Source organism: Humulus lupulus, chromosome 3 (assembly GCF_963169125.1).
Source record: "Humulus lupulus chromosome 3, drHumLupu1.1, whole genome shotgun sequence".
NCBI lineage: Eukaryota > Viridiplantae > Streptophyta > Magnoliopsida > Rosales > Cannabaceae > Humulus > Humulus lupulus.
This window is the reverse complement of record NC_084795.1, coordinates 8,115,933-8,133,968: the sequence shown is the minus strand read 5'-3', so window position 1 is coordinate 8,133,968 and position 18,036 is coordinate 8,115,933. Positions and strand designations below refer to the sequence as shown.

At 33.0% G+C, this 18,036-nt stretch overlaps 1 protein-coding gene across 1 annotated transcript; it reads left to right on the top strand.

Moving 5' to 3' along the window:
* Positions 1-14,047: 14,047 nt before the first annotated feature.
* On the top strand, positions 14,048-15,100 carry LOC133821774 (uncharacterized). Its single transcript, XM_062253916.1, has 2 exons — positions 14,048-14,177; positions 14,575-15,100. The coding sequence occupies exon 2, from the start codon at positions 14,582-14,584 to the stop codon at positions 15,098-15,100; it is 519 nt and encodes a 172-aa protein (XP_062109900.1). The 5' UTR covers positions 14,048-14,177; positions 14,575-14,581.
* Positions 15,101-18,036: the final 2,936 nt, after the last annotated feature.

The following is an 18,036-nucleotide window of genomic DNA, read 5'->3' as shown; positions in this document are numbered from 1 at the left end:
ACAGAGGAAATGGTTATGTTTTAGGGTTGGGACTTTGTACCGTGTCGACTATTAGCGGCGACACGTGTCGCCGCTAATAGTCGCCGCAGATATTTTTTAATCTACGTGGCGAATATTAGCGGCGACACGTGTCGCCGCTGATATTCCGTTGGAGGGAAATTTCCCACTTTTTTTTTACGGTATTTTAAAATTATTTCCCACGTTTTTTTTTTACATTTTAAAAATATTAGTGGCGATAAATGTCGCCGCTAATAGTAAAAATGTCGCCGCTAGTAATATTTTTAGTAAAAAAACTAACCGTCTTATATCAGCGGCGACTAAGCTTTGGTCGCCGCTGATAATGTTATTATCAGCGGCGACTTTATGTCGCCGCTAAAGAGTGTATTTCTTGTAGTGACATCAATCAGAAAGATTTAAAGTAGTTGGACAAGAAATTCGGCAAGCTGAGTAAGTCAATCTATGGACTTAAACAAGCTTCGCGCTCCTGGAACTTAAGGTTAAATGGAAACATTAAGACTTGAGTTTTTGAACAAAATGTAGTTGACCCTTGTGTTTGATAACTTAGGGAAAAAGACATTGTGGTGTTTTGAATCCTTTATGTAGATGATATCTTATTAATTGGAAACAATGTCAAGAAATTATCAAACACAAAGAACTGGCTAGAAATGAAATTTTAGATTTCGTTGTAGCAAGTCGTGTTCTTGGTATCCAGAACATCAAGGAAATAAATAACTGAACTTTAGCTCTAACTCAAGTGACCTACTTTAGTGAGGTGCTTGGTCATTACTCTGTAACAAATTCCGAGAAAGGATGTTTAGTCTTGACATGGAGTTTATTTTTCTAAGCAGCAGTCTCCACAGACTCCTCAAGAGAAAGAAAAGATGTAATGAATTCCTTATGCATTTGAAATTAGAAGTCTAAGGCATGTTATGTTGTGTGTTGTGATCGAAGATCTTCTATGTAGTGGGAGTGGTGAGCAAGTGTCAGTAAAACCTTGGAAATAAACAATATATAGAAATCAGTATCTTTGATGGACTAGAGACTATATGTTAGTCTTTTCAGGTGGATCTTTGTACCTATTAGGCTACACATATTCAGATTTAGACTGATGTTGATGACAAGAAGTCTACTTTTAAAAAATGTGTTTACTCTTGGGGGTGGAGCTATGATTTGGAGAAGCGTTAAGCTATCTGCCATTTTAGAATCCATTTTGGAGGCTGAGTACATAGCTGCGTCTATGGCGGCTAAGGAAATAGTCTGGCTAAGGAAGTTCTATATGAATCTCAGTGTTATTCCAGAAATGGATAAACCACTCATTTTGTCTAGTGATAGTAATGAGGCAATAGAGAATTCGAAAGAACCTCGAAGCTACAAAAGAGCAAAGCATATAGAGAGAAAGTATCACATTATCAAGGATGTGTGGCGAAGGTGTGAAGTGAAGGTGATGAAGATAGCATTATAAGGCAATCTTTCATATCCCTTTACAAAGATATAAGCAGAAAACATAATTGTGAAGCATGTAGAATGGATGGTTTTGAGAAACATGTCCCATTTGTTTTAAAAGGGCAATTGGGAGTTTGTTGGGTTTTATGCCCTTATAAAACCATGTCGAACATGTAGCACGATTTCATATTATCAATAAAAGTAGTAGAAATAATTTAATTGAAAACGGTCTTGCTTGCTTGTTTTATTACATGATTATTGAAATAATACAAATATTTATAAAATCTCGAACATATGGATATGATATACTTACACATTCAGGGTGTGATGTCTTGTCCAAGGCATCGACCAAGTAGATAAGATCAGATGTATTTAGTTACATCGGACTAGGACCGATATTGATTATTGATTGATAAATAAGTATCGTTGTTATCAAATCTAATCAATGTCACAACGTTGACCATATATTAAGTCAATCTTAATTCTGAGTGATAATATTCTGCTAATTATATTATTTAAATATTTTGACTTGTTCGTTACCGGCTTACCCTACAGTTTAGCCCATACTTACATCTTGGAGATTTAGTAATGTAATTGAGTGGGAGTATTATTCATAGATATGAAATCTATAACTTATGTATGAGAAGTGAAAAGATTATTTCCTTAATTTCTTTGTTCACGAAAATATCATTTATAAGGAACTTAGTAGGAGTTAAGGATAAAATACTGATGAGGGGTAAAACGGTAATTTGCACCTAGCTCGTTAGTAAGTCATCGATAGAGGATTGACTAATTGTAATGGTTATAGCAATGGATAACGTATTTATGGTTTTGAAAATACATTCTATGAATTCAAGAGTTCAATTTCGAGTCTATAGTGGAGTCACGAGGAATTAATAAGGTAATAAAATTATACGTAAATAAATTCACGGTAACTTGTTGGAGCTTGATTTCATGGATCCATGGTTCCCGCATCACCTTTGAGTAAATCATCTAGAATGTCTCAATTAATTGATTTAATTATCAATTAGGATTTTTTAAAGTTGACTAGGTCAATTTTGGAAAATTTACAGAGATATGAGATTTAGAGAATATAAGAGAATCTTTGGGTAAATTTATTAATATTGATAAATTGGTGTCAATATAAATAAATAATATTAAATTAAGTTTCAAATTATAATTAGTTAATTTGAATAAGAATTTAATTAATTAATTAAAAAATAAATAAATAAAATGTTTTGAATTTAGGCCCAGTTGGGATTTAGATTCAAAACAAAGAGATTGGGCCCAAGTCCATTTATGGCAACCCAAGGCTTTTTATTTTTGTTTATTATTTTTAATTAATTTAAATTTAATTAAATCCCATTAAGTTGCCTATATAAGGAATATGATATCTATGGTTTTCATAAGAAAGTCAGTCTCAGTTGATTTGGGTAAGTGAAAACCTAGACACTCTAATCCTTTCTTAGCCACACTCTCTTCTTCTTCTCTTCAAGATCTCTTTCTCATGTGTTGAGAACCAGCCCACACTAGTTCTAGGTTGATCAAAGGCTTGGTGAGGAAGACTATGTTGCTAATCAAGTTCAATCTCTTGATAATACTCTGCTACAGAAAGGAATCAAGGGTTAGAGAGATTGAAGGATTGAGTTGTTCCAGTTCCGCTGCGTATTCGTAAATTTCTACATCATTGTGTTTATGTTAATTTACGAATCTAATCTTCATATGTATGTCATGTTATTCTATGTTTCTATTATGTGTTTGGAAAAATAATAGGAAGCATGCATCTAGATTTAAATTCCAAGATCCTACAGAACGATCAACCATTGACTTGGCAAATTGGTTGACGTCCATGGATAGAGTTGGTCAACTATACTTTATACCTTGGAACATACCGTAAGAAATACTATGCACTTTTCTTATTTGATTATTCATATATTAAAAATTTAATTATTTTACTAAACACGCTTCTTATTTTAGGGAACATTGGATGTTGGTGATTGCTATGCCAAAAGGAAAAATCGTGTTCTTGGATCCACTGAAAGCACACAAACCTCCTGAAGAAATTGATTCAATGATAATGAGGTAAGTTTTAAATTTTTTAAAATATTTCTTAATATGCAACAACTATTACATGTTACTACATTTTAATAACTTTTGTTAATTTTCTTTTTAAATAGTGCATATTATAAGGCTTCTTCCAATGAATTACTCGGCAATCCTACAAAGATATTCAATGTTTCATGTCCAAGACAACCACAAAGTCATGAATGTTATTTTTATGTGTTGAAGTACATTAGAGATCTTGTTCGGGCATCAAATGCAATAGAAACCTTAAAAGAAAAAGTAAGTTCATTTTTTATAACTTATTTTGGTATGGATAATCTATAAAATTAATTTATATTTATTAATCTTACAGTTTGATGGGAAGAAGCAATATTGTGAGATTGTAGACCTCTTCCCAATCCACCACGAATGGTTAGGTCAATTGATGACATACATTTATCAGTAAGCCTATTTTGTTTATAAGTTCGTTTAGTTGTAAGTTTAGTTTTTTGTAAATGTATTAATGTTAAGGCTAGCTATCTTACTTAAGTACTTGTGTTTTATATGCTTATGTATGACATTTTTAATTAATAAAGTTATCATATTTTCATTCAAAAAAAATTCTTAACCAATTCCAATTGTAAAAATATATATAACTGTAAATTCATATAATTAGACCGTTGAAAAAGAATTAGGCCAAAATATATATATATATATATTAATTAGACAATTTAAATAAAATTAGGCTAAAATATATATATAAATAGAATTCGGCCATTTAAAAATAATTAGAAATATATATTAAAAAAAAGGCGGGGCACTTTCTACTTCGGTTTTTAGGTAAAAACCGAAGTAAAAGGGCCACTTTCCACTTCGGTTTTACCTAAGAACAGAAGCAGATCTACTTCGATTCTTAGGTAAAACCGAAGTGGAAAGTGGCCCTTTTACTTCGGTTTTTACCTAAAAACCGAAGTAGAAAGTGCCCAGGATGGATGCGTGCACCACTTTCTACTTCGGTTATTATGTAAAAACCGAAGTAGAAAGTGAGGATTCTACTTCGGTTTTTAACTACTATTTACTTCGTTTCGAACTACTGCGGTTGCGAATTTTAGCGAAAACTGAAGTAAATCAAGCTTAAAAACCGAAGTAAAAGCCTATAATGATCCACTAATCTAGACTTTTGGACCATTAACGAAACTATACATTCAAAACCTTAATAGAACTTACATTTGCGAAAATACCATAATTTTATTAAGTAACTTGTAAAAATAAGAGTTACTTACAAAATATCAAGAAGGATATGGGTACCCATTGTTTTTAAAACAAAACATAACTTAAAGTAAAAAGGAGTTACATAGAAAATGCGAAAAAATACATGTAAAACCATAAAAAGTAAAACAAGACTACATCCTCGAGAAATCGAACTCTTGACTCCTTGACTCCATTCATCATCGATACACAATCTCTAAGCGTCCACGAATCTTACCGCCTCTAAAGCTATTTTCCTGCACATAAAACAAAAAGGAATGAGCCTAATGCCCAGCAAGGAAAATCTAACACATAGTCATAAACATAAATTTCATAATAAACATAAAGACATACTATAACACTTATTACATACACTTATTATAATGGCCATTATTACTTGGGGTCCCATAGACTAAACAAGTCATATGCCCATGAGATTAGTGGGGTCCTACTAGCTAAGTAGGTCATATGCCCATAATCTATTGGGGTCTTGTTAGTCATATGGGTCATATGCCCAAGCCTACAACATACATATCATAACATATATCATAACATAAGAAACATAAGATAACACATAAGACATATAACATATGCATTTCTATCCTATTTTCCTTACCAAAGTTACCGGGATAAGAGGACAGCGTTGGGACTTTTTGGAACACTCCTAAAACCATATATAACAGGGTGAGTCTAATGAATAAAAAGAGATGAAATGAAAGGAATGGAAAGACTAAACCATTGAGAGTCACACTTACCAAAACTTATGTGCTCAAGAACTTAGATTCCCTAACCAAAATAAGAATGAGGTTAGGAGACTGAGTAGAAGACTAAGAGAAGGAAAATAACATAAAACAAATGAACTAGAGTTTTGGTTTACCTCAAAGACTTGTAAGACCAATCTACACCACAACCGAAATACTATAGAACCTTACTTCCCAAAGTGTTTGACAAGCTTATGATGTTTAAGCTTATGATTTCCCCAAACCAGGTGTTTATACTCTCACACTCACTTAGCACTTGCAGCCTCTGAACTTAGAACAAAAGGTGAATAATAGATGGGTACTAGGTCTCATTTATAGAGTTTAGGAATGAAAGAATCTTAATTTTACTTGAATAAAAATAATAGCTTTTTAGGTGAAAATAATTTGAATAATCGTTCAGCAGAGGCTGAAGACTCGTTCAAAAGATGTTGGACTTATGAAGAAGTTGAATGGCTGAAAGGAAAAAGAATTCAAAAACATTTGAATTATGCTGAAGGAGGCGATATATCGCCCCCTGTAGGCGATATATCACCTGGGCCAGTATGCCCGAGGCGACCGTGCATCGTTTCGTGTTTTCCGTATCTACGTCCTGCGATATATCGCCCCCTATAGCTGCGATATATCGGCACACGCTGATTAATTAAACACGAAATTACACATTTTTAGCTAAGTTTGAATGGAGTAAACAGCCTTGACTAAGCCCTCAACGTATTCAAAGCTGCTGACTGACCCTATAACATTCAAACTTTACTCCTTATTAAATTAAATCCTCAAAAATACTTAATTCTTAATCACCCATTCATAACATGTGCTTAAAATCCTATTGGTTGATATCTAAACCTTATAGTATAATAAATATTATTCTTAATATCAGCTATATAATCAAACCTTAGGTTAAAATTAATATTCTTAAACTATAGGTTAAACTTAGAAAGTCTATAAGTACTACTATGAGTGTCCAAATAATTCCCGGTCTGAACCAAAAATCCACAGTTACAAAGATAATACTATACATACTATAATACTACTAAATAATTAGCTAAGTAAAGTTCTTGGACTCTACAAAGCCCCTTTTCCTTGTTTTGTGACTATTAAGTCAATCTGGGGTCCTGCCCTGAATAGATTACTATTAAGTCACTCTGGGGTCCTGCGCCCTAAATAAATGACAATTAAGTCAATCTGGGGTCCTGTGCCCTAAGCCATGTGACGTTCCAGTCACCTGAGCCTTTTAGCCCTGGCTCTGAGTAACTAGCCTTAGACTAGCCAAGCGCTTTAGTTTTCCTCGACCAATAGGTCGGTTGAGCATATAATGCTCATGTTGATTAGATCTAATCATTTCGACCATCGTTCAATGCACTATTGCCGCTCTTGACTCATAAGTCAATTCCATACGACTAGCGCTTAGTACTATTGCTGATCCTGACTGATAAGTCAGAGCTTCACGATCAACACTTAACACCATTGCCATTTCTGACTAATAAGTCAGTGCGTTGCTCAGATAAACAATGCAGTCAAGCATTCATAATGCAATAGATATCCAAATATAGAGCACTCAACATGCTTCAACAATAATCATGTATGTCACATAATGGGTGCAGTTTCCTTATGTTTAGCCCAAGCATAGGTTACCAATGAACGACCATCAAGCACGATCTTGTCTCGAGCCTTAATGGTAACCTAGTCACAACCATAAAATAATAACCTCATAAGATTCAATCCTTAAAAACAAACTCTGGGACCATTCCCGTGCTCTCGGGACTTCCAATCCACCCAACGGGGTAGTGAAACCATCCCCCGAGCCCCCAAAGTCCTCACAAGCCCTAAAAATGGGGTTTGCTAAAACAGGTATAGCGCTGGGGCACTACCCCAAGTCAGAGAGCACTCCTTTGCCCTCCCCTTATTAGCATTTGGGCGCCCAAAAGTGGCACTGGGATGCCAACTCTATAGTCTAGAACCTTCTGGTTCTTCCCCTGCGTTTTCCCTGAGTTCCAATCACCAAAACCTCATCTAAACACCATCCAAACTTATAATTTAACCCTAAAACTTCATCAATACATCAACCTCATCAAAACCCAACTTCAAACACAATCAAAACACCACTAAAAACTAAAATCCAAAACCTTGAATCTCAAAGCTCAAGAACATAAAAACTAAAACATAACTGAATCAAAAATAGAGTTTGAAGCCTACCTCAATGGTGATTATGCCCTCCTATCTGCAACTAATCAAGCCCCAATGCAAGCCTTCATTCCAAGCTTAAGGACTCCATTAATTTCCTAAAACATTCAAACCAAAATAGGGAGAGGAAGAGAAAAACCGAGAGAAAGAGAAAGAGAAAGAGATGATGCTCTGTTTTGTGATTACTTCAGTAGAGGGGAAAGGTGACTAAGTCACTGATTTTGGCTCAAAATGACCACTATGACCCTAGGGTCAAAACACTCTCCCAAAGCCCTTCAAGGGCAGTTTTGTCATTTTTCACTTATCCCGTTAATCTTAATTAACGTCTCACAATTCCTATTATTTCCAATATCATCAAATAATTTCTCCATTACCTGATCCTGGTAATGTACTAAATTACCAAATTACCCCTTGAATCACTCCGAGTCAAGTATGGGTCCCGTTGGGACTTTCTCACTAGCTTGCTCCCTAGGATCGTCTCATGACGAGTAACCCAAACATATCCATACAGTAATGAAGTACCACACACCACTACTACAAAATACCCTTTACGGGACACTTTTTTAGGACATGCACATAAATGTAAGTCCTTAAAAATATTTATGAAGCTTTTAGGACACTCATTGAGAGTCCTAAAAAAACTCAATTTAGGACTCGCAATGAGTGTCCTAAAAGAAAATCCGAGTCCTAAAAAAATCTGGGCTATAAAAATAAGTGTTTTACTTAATATTTTTAAGGACTTGCTTTGGGCGTCCTTAATACTCTTTTAGGACTCGCAATGAGTGTCCTAAAAGAATCTGTGAGTCCTAAAAAATCTGGGCTAAAAAAAAAGTGTCTTACTTAATAAATTTAAGGTCTTTCTTTGGGAGTCCTTAATACTTTTTTAGGACTCACTTGCGAGTCCTAAAAAAGTATTATGGACTCCCAACGCAAGCCCTTAAATATTTTATGTAAAACACTTAAAGACAGCCATATACATTTCGAAATATAGGGTTACATACTTAAAAAACTATACAAATTGGGGGATTTTATTAGTCAAAACCAGCAACCACACGGCTGATCCAGGAGGTGAACGGCTGAACGGACCAAGGCTGAAGGAGATGAACGGCAGCAGGTGGTGAACGGCGCTCGACGGAAGTGATGGTGGTGAACAGCGCTGGGTTCTCGGTTCCACCATTCTCAGCGGCGCTCGACGGCGGCTGTGCTCTCTCAGCTCCAGCACTCACGATGGCGCACTACCGCGGCTCCAGCACTCACGGCGGCGCAGCTCTCGGCTCCAGCAGTCTCGCCGGCGATGCAGGGTCAAGGCTCCAACAGGTTGTCAGCATGGGTTCCAGGCGGTTGCTCACGTACGGTTCCAGCCGAACCGTGGTTCAGGTATATGTCTTGCTTTCTTTTTTTATTTTTTTGGTTATATAAATATATATATATATTATAATTTCAGATATATATATGATAAATATGATAAATATATATATTATAATTTTAGATATATATATGATATATATGATATTAGATTTATTTATAGGATTGTTATTTATTTATATTATAAAAAATTGGTAATTGGTATTATATTATTTATTTATATTATAATTGGTAATATTATAATATCATATTTTAATATAGGATAATAATATAGGGTAATAATTTCAGATTATAATATAAGGTAATAATATAATTTCAAGTTTTAATATTCAAAAAATTAAAATAATATAGGTAACTAGAATGTTTATAACAATAAAAATAATAAACCCAATGGTTATACAAATAAATAATATAGGGAACTAGAATGTTTAAAACACTAAAAATAGTATAGGCTAATAATTTTCTATTTATAATATAGGGTAATAATATAATTTCAAGTTTTAATATACAAATAAATAATATAGGCTAATATTGATACTACTTGTTATTTTACAATTTTGAATGATAATTGTATTACTTTAGTGGAGTTTGAATATCTTAGATATTCATCCGTAGTGAAGTAGGTTCTGAGAATTCTGTGTGCTGCGATGATAACGAAAGATTGAGAACTTGCATGTCTTGGTGAAGTAGGTTCTGATAATTTTGTGTGCTGTTTGATTTGTTTGACATATTGGTGTTGATTGTGACAGATGGCTAGGCTAGTAAATTAGGGGATATGCTGCCCGATTTTCTATAGATTTTTTTGTACTTAGTTTTGTGTGGAAATATGAAAATGATAATTACTCAAAATGTAATTACAATCTTTAGTTAACTAGTGTAGACTTACAAAATCATAATACAAGATAAGTTATACACAAATTCATTGTCATCAAATAAAAAAAATGAGAAATGTACACAAAGCTAGTGAAACACATTCTTTGATTGTAAATACTTTAACTACAAATAGTTTTAGTATTCCTCCAAAGAGAGACATCTCAATATACCTGCAAATTAGAAAAAATAATTTATTAATTAACATAAGATTTGTCAAAACAGCCCAAAATATTACAAGCATCTCAACACAAAATCTTCAAAATCCTTTAATATTGGAATACCAATCATGCTTTTAAAGGACAAAGTGGCAGACAACTAACTACAAAAAATCATTCAAAACTCAAGAGTTTTTCATGGGTGTACCATGACATGCAAAGAGCTATCAATAGCCTACTTTTAATAAATTAAGACATTGCCCTATCACAAGGTTACACCCTAAAATGTCCCATTGTTATATATGTATATAATTTTAAATATAATATATATGATTACCTTGATATAAACTAATATTCTAAATTCAAAGAATATCCTACAACCAGATCCCACAAGTCGCAATATCATACATATATACATAAAGTAAATATATATAATTATCTCAATGTGAAAAAGTAACAAACCACGTAAATCTAAACATTACATTATAGCAGCCTATTTAAAAAAAAACATTACAACAACAAATTAGTAGAGTATATAATTAATTAGAGCACTTAAGTTTCCAAAATTAATAATAAAAATTAAATAGAGATACATTCAAATATTATAAACACAACATTAATAAGGGAAGTTAATAGATTCAAACCAGAGAAAGGTGTTGATCTAGGTACTGCTATTTTAATAGAAATGGTACTTTGGAAACATATGAATGATACTCAAAGGAGAGGAGTCGCATGGAGCATAACACTTCTCCAAAATCAGAAGTCTAATCGATTTATGGAGATGCCCAAGCTGCCTGGAGTGAAAGACATTAGTAATTAAGAGAATTATATATAGATCATAGTGGAGGCAAGACAAGTGGTAAACACCAAGGAGTAGAGCACTTTTAATGATGCTTCTTTTAAGGATAATGGTACTAGCTTAGTTGTAATTGCAATCAAGTTAGTCTCAAATTATCAAAAGCAGATAGTCTGGTGGCTGAGTCTAGTAGCCTTAATTTGAGGAGTGGTCATTTATTACATTATTATTATTTTATATATTGTATATATATAAATAGATTGTATTTTCAAGAGTTCAACCATGCAGCATTATAATAAAATAAGTCATATTATTTTTCTTTTATTTCTATGATTTGGCTATGCTAGGGCCACGTGTGAAGCTCTTGTTTAGTCTAAGTGATTCTTTTAGAAATTAAAAGTTGATTAACAAGTGAGGTGGAATGGACAAAGGAAAAGGAGAATGTTTGAATGTTTTATAATTATGTCTAGTTGCATTATCCAAGTTTTAATCAATAGTTTAGTTATTATTTAGTCATATTAAATGACTTGGGAGGTAGGGTTAACACGTGTGGAACTTAGTGTTGCTAAGTTTATTTTATTTATTTTAATTATATAGGAGTGACTTAGGTGGATGTGCTACACATTTTTGGGATAGAATGCAAGTTTCAAAAGAATTTGGCTTCTTTTTAAAAAAAAAAAATAATTTGGTTTAAGAGTTCTCCTTCTCCCTAAAAGAATTAATAAAATAACTAAATAAATAAATAGTAAATAGCTCACATTATTTGTAGAAGTCCTCACTTGGAATTGCTTGCATTATGAACAACTCATTTTGTTGTGCAATATTAGCATTTCATGAAATTCTCTGCATGAGACAAAATATGGGATATAAATGTAATAATATTCCATAAAAATGTTTAATTTCAAACAATTGTTAATCATTACACATTCAAAATAACTTGTGTGTTAGACCATCATTTTGTAGATGATAAAGTTTGATAATTAAAATGATCAAATGATAAACACTAGCTATCAAACAAACCCAAAAAAAAGCACACTCTGTATTATAAATAAAGAGAATTACCTCTTCTTTACCATGAAAAAACACATCTTCCTTAAACCCATGCTGCAAACAATTCAACCAAAAATTTAGTAAGACATGGTTGTATTCTGTCATAGTTTTAAAAATTCACTAGACCCTTTTAAAAGTCCTTACCTCAGGTACTAATCTTGGTGAATTGCAATTTGGTTGCTAGTATTTAAAAGGTAAACCTATAGCTCCATTCACATAGGTGAGCAAAAGTTTCATATTTGGACATTTTTTTTATGAAAAATGATATCAACTTGGAGTTGAGACTTTTTTTTTTCTGTAAATACAACATATACATGTAAATATATATATAGAAACAATTTATATGGACAATAAATAAATAATGGAAATATCAAATAATCTGCCACTCACACAATAAATAACACAAATCTATTGAGTATTTTGTACTTATTGAGACATTCACTCAAACACCTAGAATGCATAAACTATAATCTATAACAATAAGAATAAGAATAATGCCCTGCCAGTAGTAATCCAAAAGCTTCTTAGAATAGATAAATGATTAAGCATATATAAACAGATTAATGATCAAAACATGACAATTGTTTTCACTCTTAATCGGTTATTCCACAATAGAACTAAATGATTTCAAATTTCAGAGGTTCCCAATGAGTGATTAAAAATAGTAAAAAGCTTAAACAAAATAATAAGAAAATTAAAACTTCAGTAAAGGAATTTATATATGTATTATCCTACTCATCATTTTCGATACAGACTAAGGAGCAAATAAAAAAATTGTAACAGTAAGAACAACAAAATGTCAAGAAGGTAGACAATAAATATCAAAGACAAGAAAGATTTGGGATTTCGAAATAGCCATTAATTTAAACAATACAAGACATTAACCAAATAAAATCTAACGTAAGATAGTGATCTAGCTAACTAGTTTTTTTTTTTGGATTTTGAAATGGTAAATAATTAAAGCTTTTTGATGGCCAAAGACAGAGCAACCTATATATTTATATGTATGAATAAAAATGACTAACCTGAAGCCTTATGCCATTGCATAGCTCGTCGCACATCTGTAAGCAATTTTTTTTTGTTGGTCATAATTTGGCAAATCAAACATTTGATGCTTCTAATTGGATTTTGACCATGACCTTGACCTTGACATTCAATACATCATAAGATTACTAACTTTACAACTTATTCTTATATTCCCAAAACAAATGCCCACGCACTGGTCCCAAATTTTTTCCTTAAATGCTCATATATTGAAATTCTCATACATACATACATACAACTTAGATCAAACCTAATTTACTAATATAGATGAAATAACCCCTATTCAAAGATCAAACCTAATATAAAGAGATTCGTGCTTCAATTTATACACCAAAAATTAACCCAAATATATACCTGTGAGATTTTTGGAAGGAAGAATTTGAGTGCTTCTTTCTTTTTGTCTAGACTCTTTCATTTTTTTCAAAGTATTCAAACAACAGGGAAAAAGGAGAATGAACATCAAAGTGTGATGAGGGAAACAAGATCTCAATGGGGAAGGAGAAGATTAGGCGAAGATTGAATAAGGGATGAATATAAGACAAAGAGTAAACTTACCGAAAGAAGAGAACAAGGAGAGAAAGGGAGAACTGTATTGTTTTTCTAAAAAGGAAAAGTGGATTACAAAAAATTAAAACACTTCATTATGCCGCTTAAAATTTTCAAGTCCCGCCATTTATTTTAACTCTTATTATGCATTACCGCATCTTTCATTATTTATTATAATACTTTTTCAATAGTATTATAATGATGTGTTGTAGAAAGTAGCTTTTGGTGTAGTGCATCAAGGAAATTTCTTTAAGTGTTTGCTTTGTTTAGTTTAAGTGGAATATCGATGAAGCTAAAGTAACTTGTATCTTATATTTATTCATCTTTCTAGTATTGTTGAAATCAATGCATATAAACACAAACCATTATTATTAACAAACGAGCAACTTTTTGCATGCCTTAAATATATAATATAATTAGACACACACACACATAAAATATTTCTAAATAAAAAAAAGCTCTTAAAGTGTTCATTAGACAAATAATAGTTGATACAAGTGTGACATGTAAAAGAATATACAAGTATGCATGCATATATTTGTTGTGTTGATTTTAACCTTTTTAAAAGAGCATGTCAACATCTGACATTTTTCTTTTTTTATAATGTTGATTATAATGAATAGGTTAATATTTTGATTGGTCTTAAAGCATTGGATTGGTAGCTAATTGCAAGAGGTATGTTGCATTTGATTTAGTTTTAAAAAATTTCAATATTTTACAATTTTGAATGATAACTGTACTACTTTAGTGGAGTTTGAATATCTTAGATATTCATCCGTAGTGAAGTAGGTCCTGGGAATTCTGTGTGCTGTGGTGATAACGGAAGATTGAGAACTTGCATGTCTTAGTGAAGTAGGTTCTGAGAATTTTGTGTGCTGCGGTGATATATGGATGAAAACCTATGTGCTGTTTGATTTGTTTGACATATTGGTGTTGATTGTGACAGATGGCTAGGATAGTAAATTAGGGGATATGCTGCCCGATTTTTTATAAATTTTTTTGTACTTAGTTTTGTTTTGTATGTTTATTTTATTTTATTTTCTTAATTTTAATTTTTTATTAAAACAAATAGGCGCAATATGGACAAAGAATGGATGTCAGCTGATAGGATGTCAGTAGAATATATAAAAGGGGTCGATGAGTTTCTTAAATTTAGTTTGGATCATGCCAAAGATCCAAACTATATTTGTTGTCCTTGTAGTAAGTGTGGAAATATGAAAAAGATGACTGCCACAATAATAAAAGAGCACTTATATTTCCACGGGATAGACAAAAGTTATAAAATATGGTATTGGCATGGTGAAGAGCTTCATGTTACTCCGGACCCTCCTATGATGAATGAAGATCAGAATTATAGGCAATTGGATCGTGAGGATAATTTAGATGAAATGATTGATGATGCATATTATGAATCAGAAGTAGATCCCGTTAAGTTTGAAAATCTTCTTAATGACGCTGAAAAGCCGATTTACTCTGGTTGCACTAAATTTTCAAAGTTGTCAGCCCTTCTTAGATTGTACAATATAAAAGCCAAAAATGGATGGAGTGATAAGAGTTTCACGGAATTGTTAGTTTTTTTTTTAAAATTTATTGCCTGAAGAAAACGAGATGCCCGTATCATTTTACGAGGCTAAGAAAACTATGTGCTCAATAGGCTTGCAATATGAAAAAATACATGCTTGTCCTAATGATTGCGTATTATATCGGAATAGCCTTGTAGATGCGAATTCGTGTCCTACTTGTGCTGTGTTCAGATGGCAAAAGAAAAGGAATTTAGAGGAAGTTAAGGAAGGAGTACCAGCAAAAGTTTTGTGGTATATTCCTCCAATTCCTCATTTGATTCGATTTTATCGAAACGTTGATCATGCTAAGAATTTGACTTGGCATGCAAATGAGAGAATAAAGGACGGTAGACTTAGACATCTTGCTGACTCACTAGCATGGAAGACAGTAGATTTTGAATGGCCTTCATTTGCCAATGAACCTAGAAATATTCGTCTAGCTCTTTCTACGGATGGAATTAATCCTCATACTTCTCTCAGTAGTAAGTATAGTTGTTGGCCTGTTATGCTAGTCATATATAATTTACCGCCATGGCTTTGTATGAAAAGGAAGTTTATCTTACTGACCTTGCTGATATCTGGACCTAAATAACTTGGTAACAATATTGACGTCTACTTAGCTTCCCTAATTGATGACTTGAAAACTTTATGGAATGAAGGAGTTAGAGCTTATGATGCATACCGAAAAGAAGAATTTACCCTTCGAGCGGTGTTGTTATGGACAATCAACGACTTCCCCGCTTATGGAAATTTATCTGGTTACAATGTAAAAGGATACAAAGCTTGTCCTATTTGTGAGGAGAAGACTTTCCCTCAATATTTGAAACATTCCCGCAAGGTGTGCTATATGGGACATAGAAAATTCTTGCCCCGGAGACATTATTTTAGAACTTGGAAAAATGCATTCAATGGTGAACAAGAGTTTGGTTTGGCTCCAGTTCCTTTGACTGGGAATCAAGTACTTAATAAAGTATCTGTAATTCAGTTTAAGGTAGGAAAACCTATTGTTTGTCCAATTAAGAAGAAGAAGGGTCATGGAAAGAGTGTTGGCAAGGATAAGACTGAAGTTAGTTTGACTAGTGCGGGTGACTCTACAAGTCCTTGGAAGAAAAAATCAATTTTCTTTGAGCTTGAATATTGGGAAAAGTTACTTTTGCGACATAATTTAGATGTCATGCACATTGAGAAAAATGTGTGTGATAGTCTAATAGGAACTTTGTTAAATATTCCAAGTAAAAGTAAGGACGGTATTAAAGCTCGGAAAGACTTGGCTGCATTGGGCTTGCGAAAAAACCTACATCCAAAAGCTGGCCCTAATAGAACTTTTTTACCGGCAGCTTGTTACACACTCACTAAGGATGAGAAAAAAGAACTTTGCAATCGTCTATACAATATTAAAGTTCCAGAAGGGTATTCTTCAAACATAAGAACGTTGGTGGATATGAAGAATTTGAATTTGGTCGGCATGAAATCTCATGATTGTTATGTCCTATTCCAACACATTCTACCTGTGGCTATTCATGGTGTGCTACCTAGAAAGGTTCGAGAAATAATCACACGGATGTGTTTATTTTTCAAGTATTTATGTTGTAAGACGATTGATGTTTCAACGTTAGACAATTTACAAGTGGAGATTGCTATAATCTTGTGTTACTTAGAGCGATTCTTCCCACCTTCTTTTTTTGACATAATGGTGCATCTTACAGTCCATTTGGTTAGAGAGATTAAACTATGCGGACCTGTTTATTTAAGATGGATGTATCCTTTTGAGCGATACATGAAGATTCTTAAGAGTTATGTTAGAAATAGAAGTAGACCCGAAGGATGTATTGTTGAATGCTATATTGCATAAGAAGCCATTGAATTTTGTTCAGAATACTTGCATGGTGTGACAAGCGTGGGCGATCAATCTACATTAAATAAAAGTAATGGTGGTTATGGTGGAAAAGGTGGTGTTATATGCTCAATAACTCAAGATGAAAGACATGAAGCACACTGTCTTGTATTGCAAAACATTGATGAGATTCAACCTTACATCGAGTAAGTTATCTTAGAAAGTATGATATCATAAAACATTATTGTGATATTTGTATTGATTCATACTAATTTTGCATAAATTTATGAAGGAATCATTTTGTTTGGCTTCGGAAAAAATATAAATCTAAGTCAAAGAACCAAAAATGGATCCAAGATGAACACAATCGTACGTTTAGTACTTGGTTAGAGAACAAGGTATTGATTTGAGTAAATAATTTTAAATCTTTTGTTTTGATTGCATGACATGTTATTAATTATTATTTCATTTTTTTTAACAAAGGTTGCAATTGAAGTGACCCACACGTTGTGTCATGTGTCAGACATAGTTAAGTGGATTTCTCGTGGTCCTTCTCTAAATGTGTTTAAGTACCCATCATACATCATCAATGGTACTTAATTCAATACTTTGGAACGAGATAATGTAAGAACCACACAGAATAGTGGAGTTTGTATTGTAGCAAAAACTGTGCAAATCTCTAGTTCAAAGGACAAAAATCCTGTAGAGTGTGATATGACATTTTATGGAGTAATCCAAGAAATTTGGGAATTAGGTTATACTACAACTAGAGTGCCGGTCTTCTTATGTGATTGGGTGAAAAGTGACAAGGGAGTAAAGGTTGATGATTTAGGTTTTACTTCAGTTGATTTAAATCGAATTGGGCACAAAAATGATCGTTTCATAATGGCAACACAAGCCAAACTAGTTTTTTATGTGAATGATCCATCAGACAAGCAATGGTCAGTCGTGGTTCCTACTCAACCGATATCATCAGCTCAAGGTAAAGGGAGAAGATATTCCTAAGACAACCTTTAGGACTCGTTATGGACGTTACGAGTTCTTGGTTATGTCTTTGGGTCTTACTAACGCACCAGCCGCGTTATGGACTTAATGAATAAGGTCTTCAAGGATTACTTAGATAAATTCGTCGTTGTAA

What these genes read in the sequence shown, in the direction of transcription:
- LOC133821774 (XM_062253916.1), top strand. Translation starts at nt 14,582, where the DNA reads ATGGACAAAGAATGGATGTCAGCTGATAGGATGTCAGTAGAATATATA.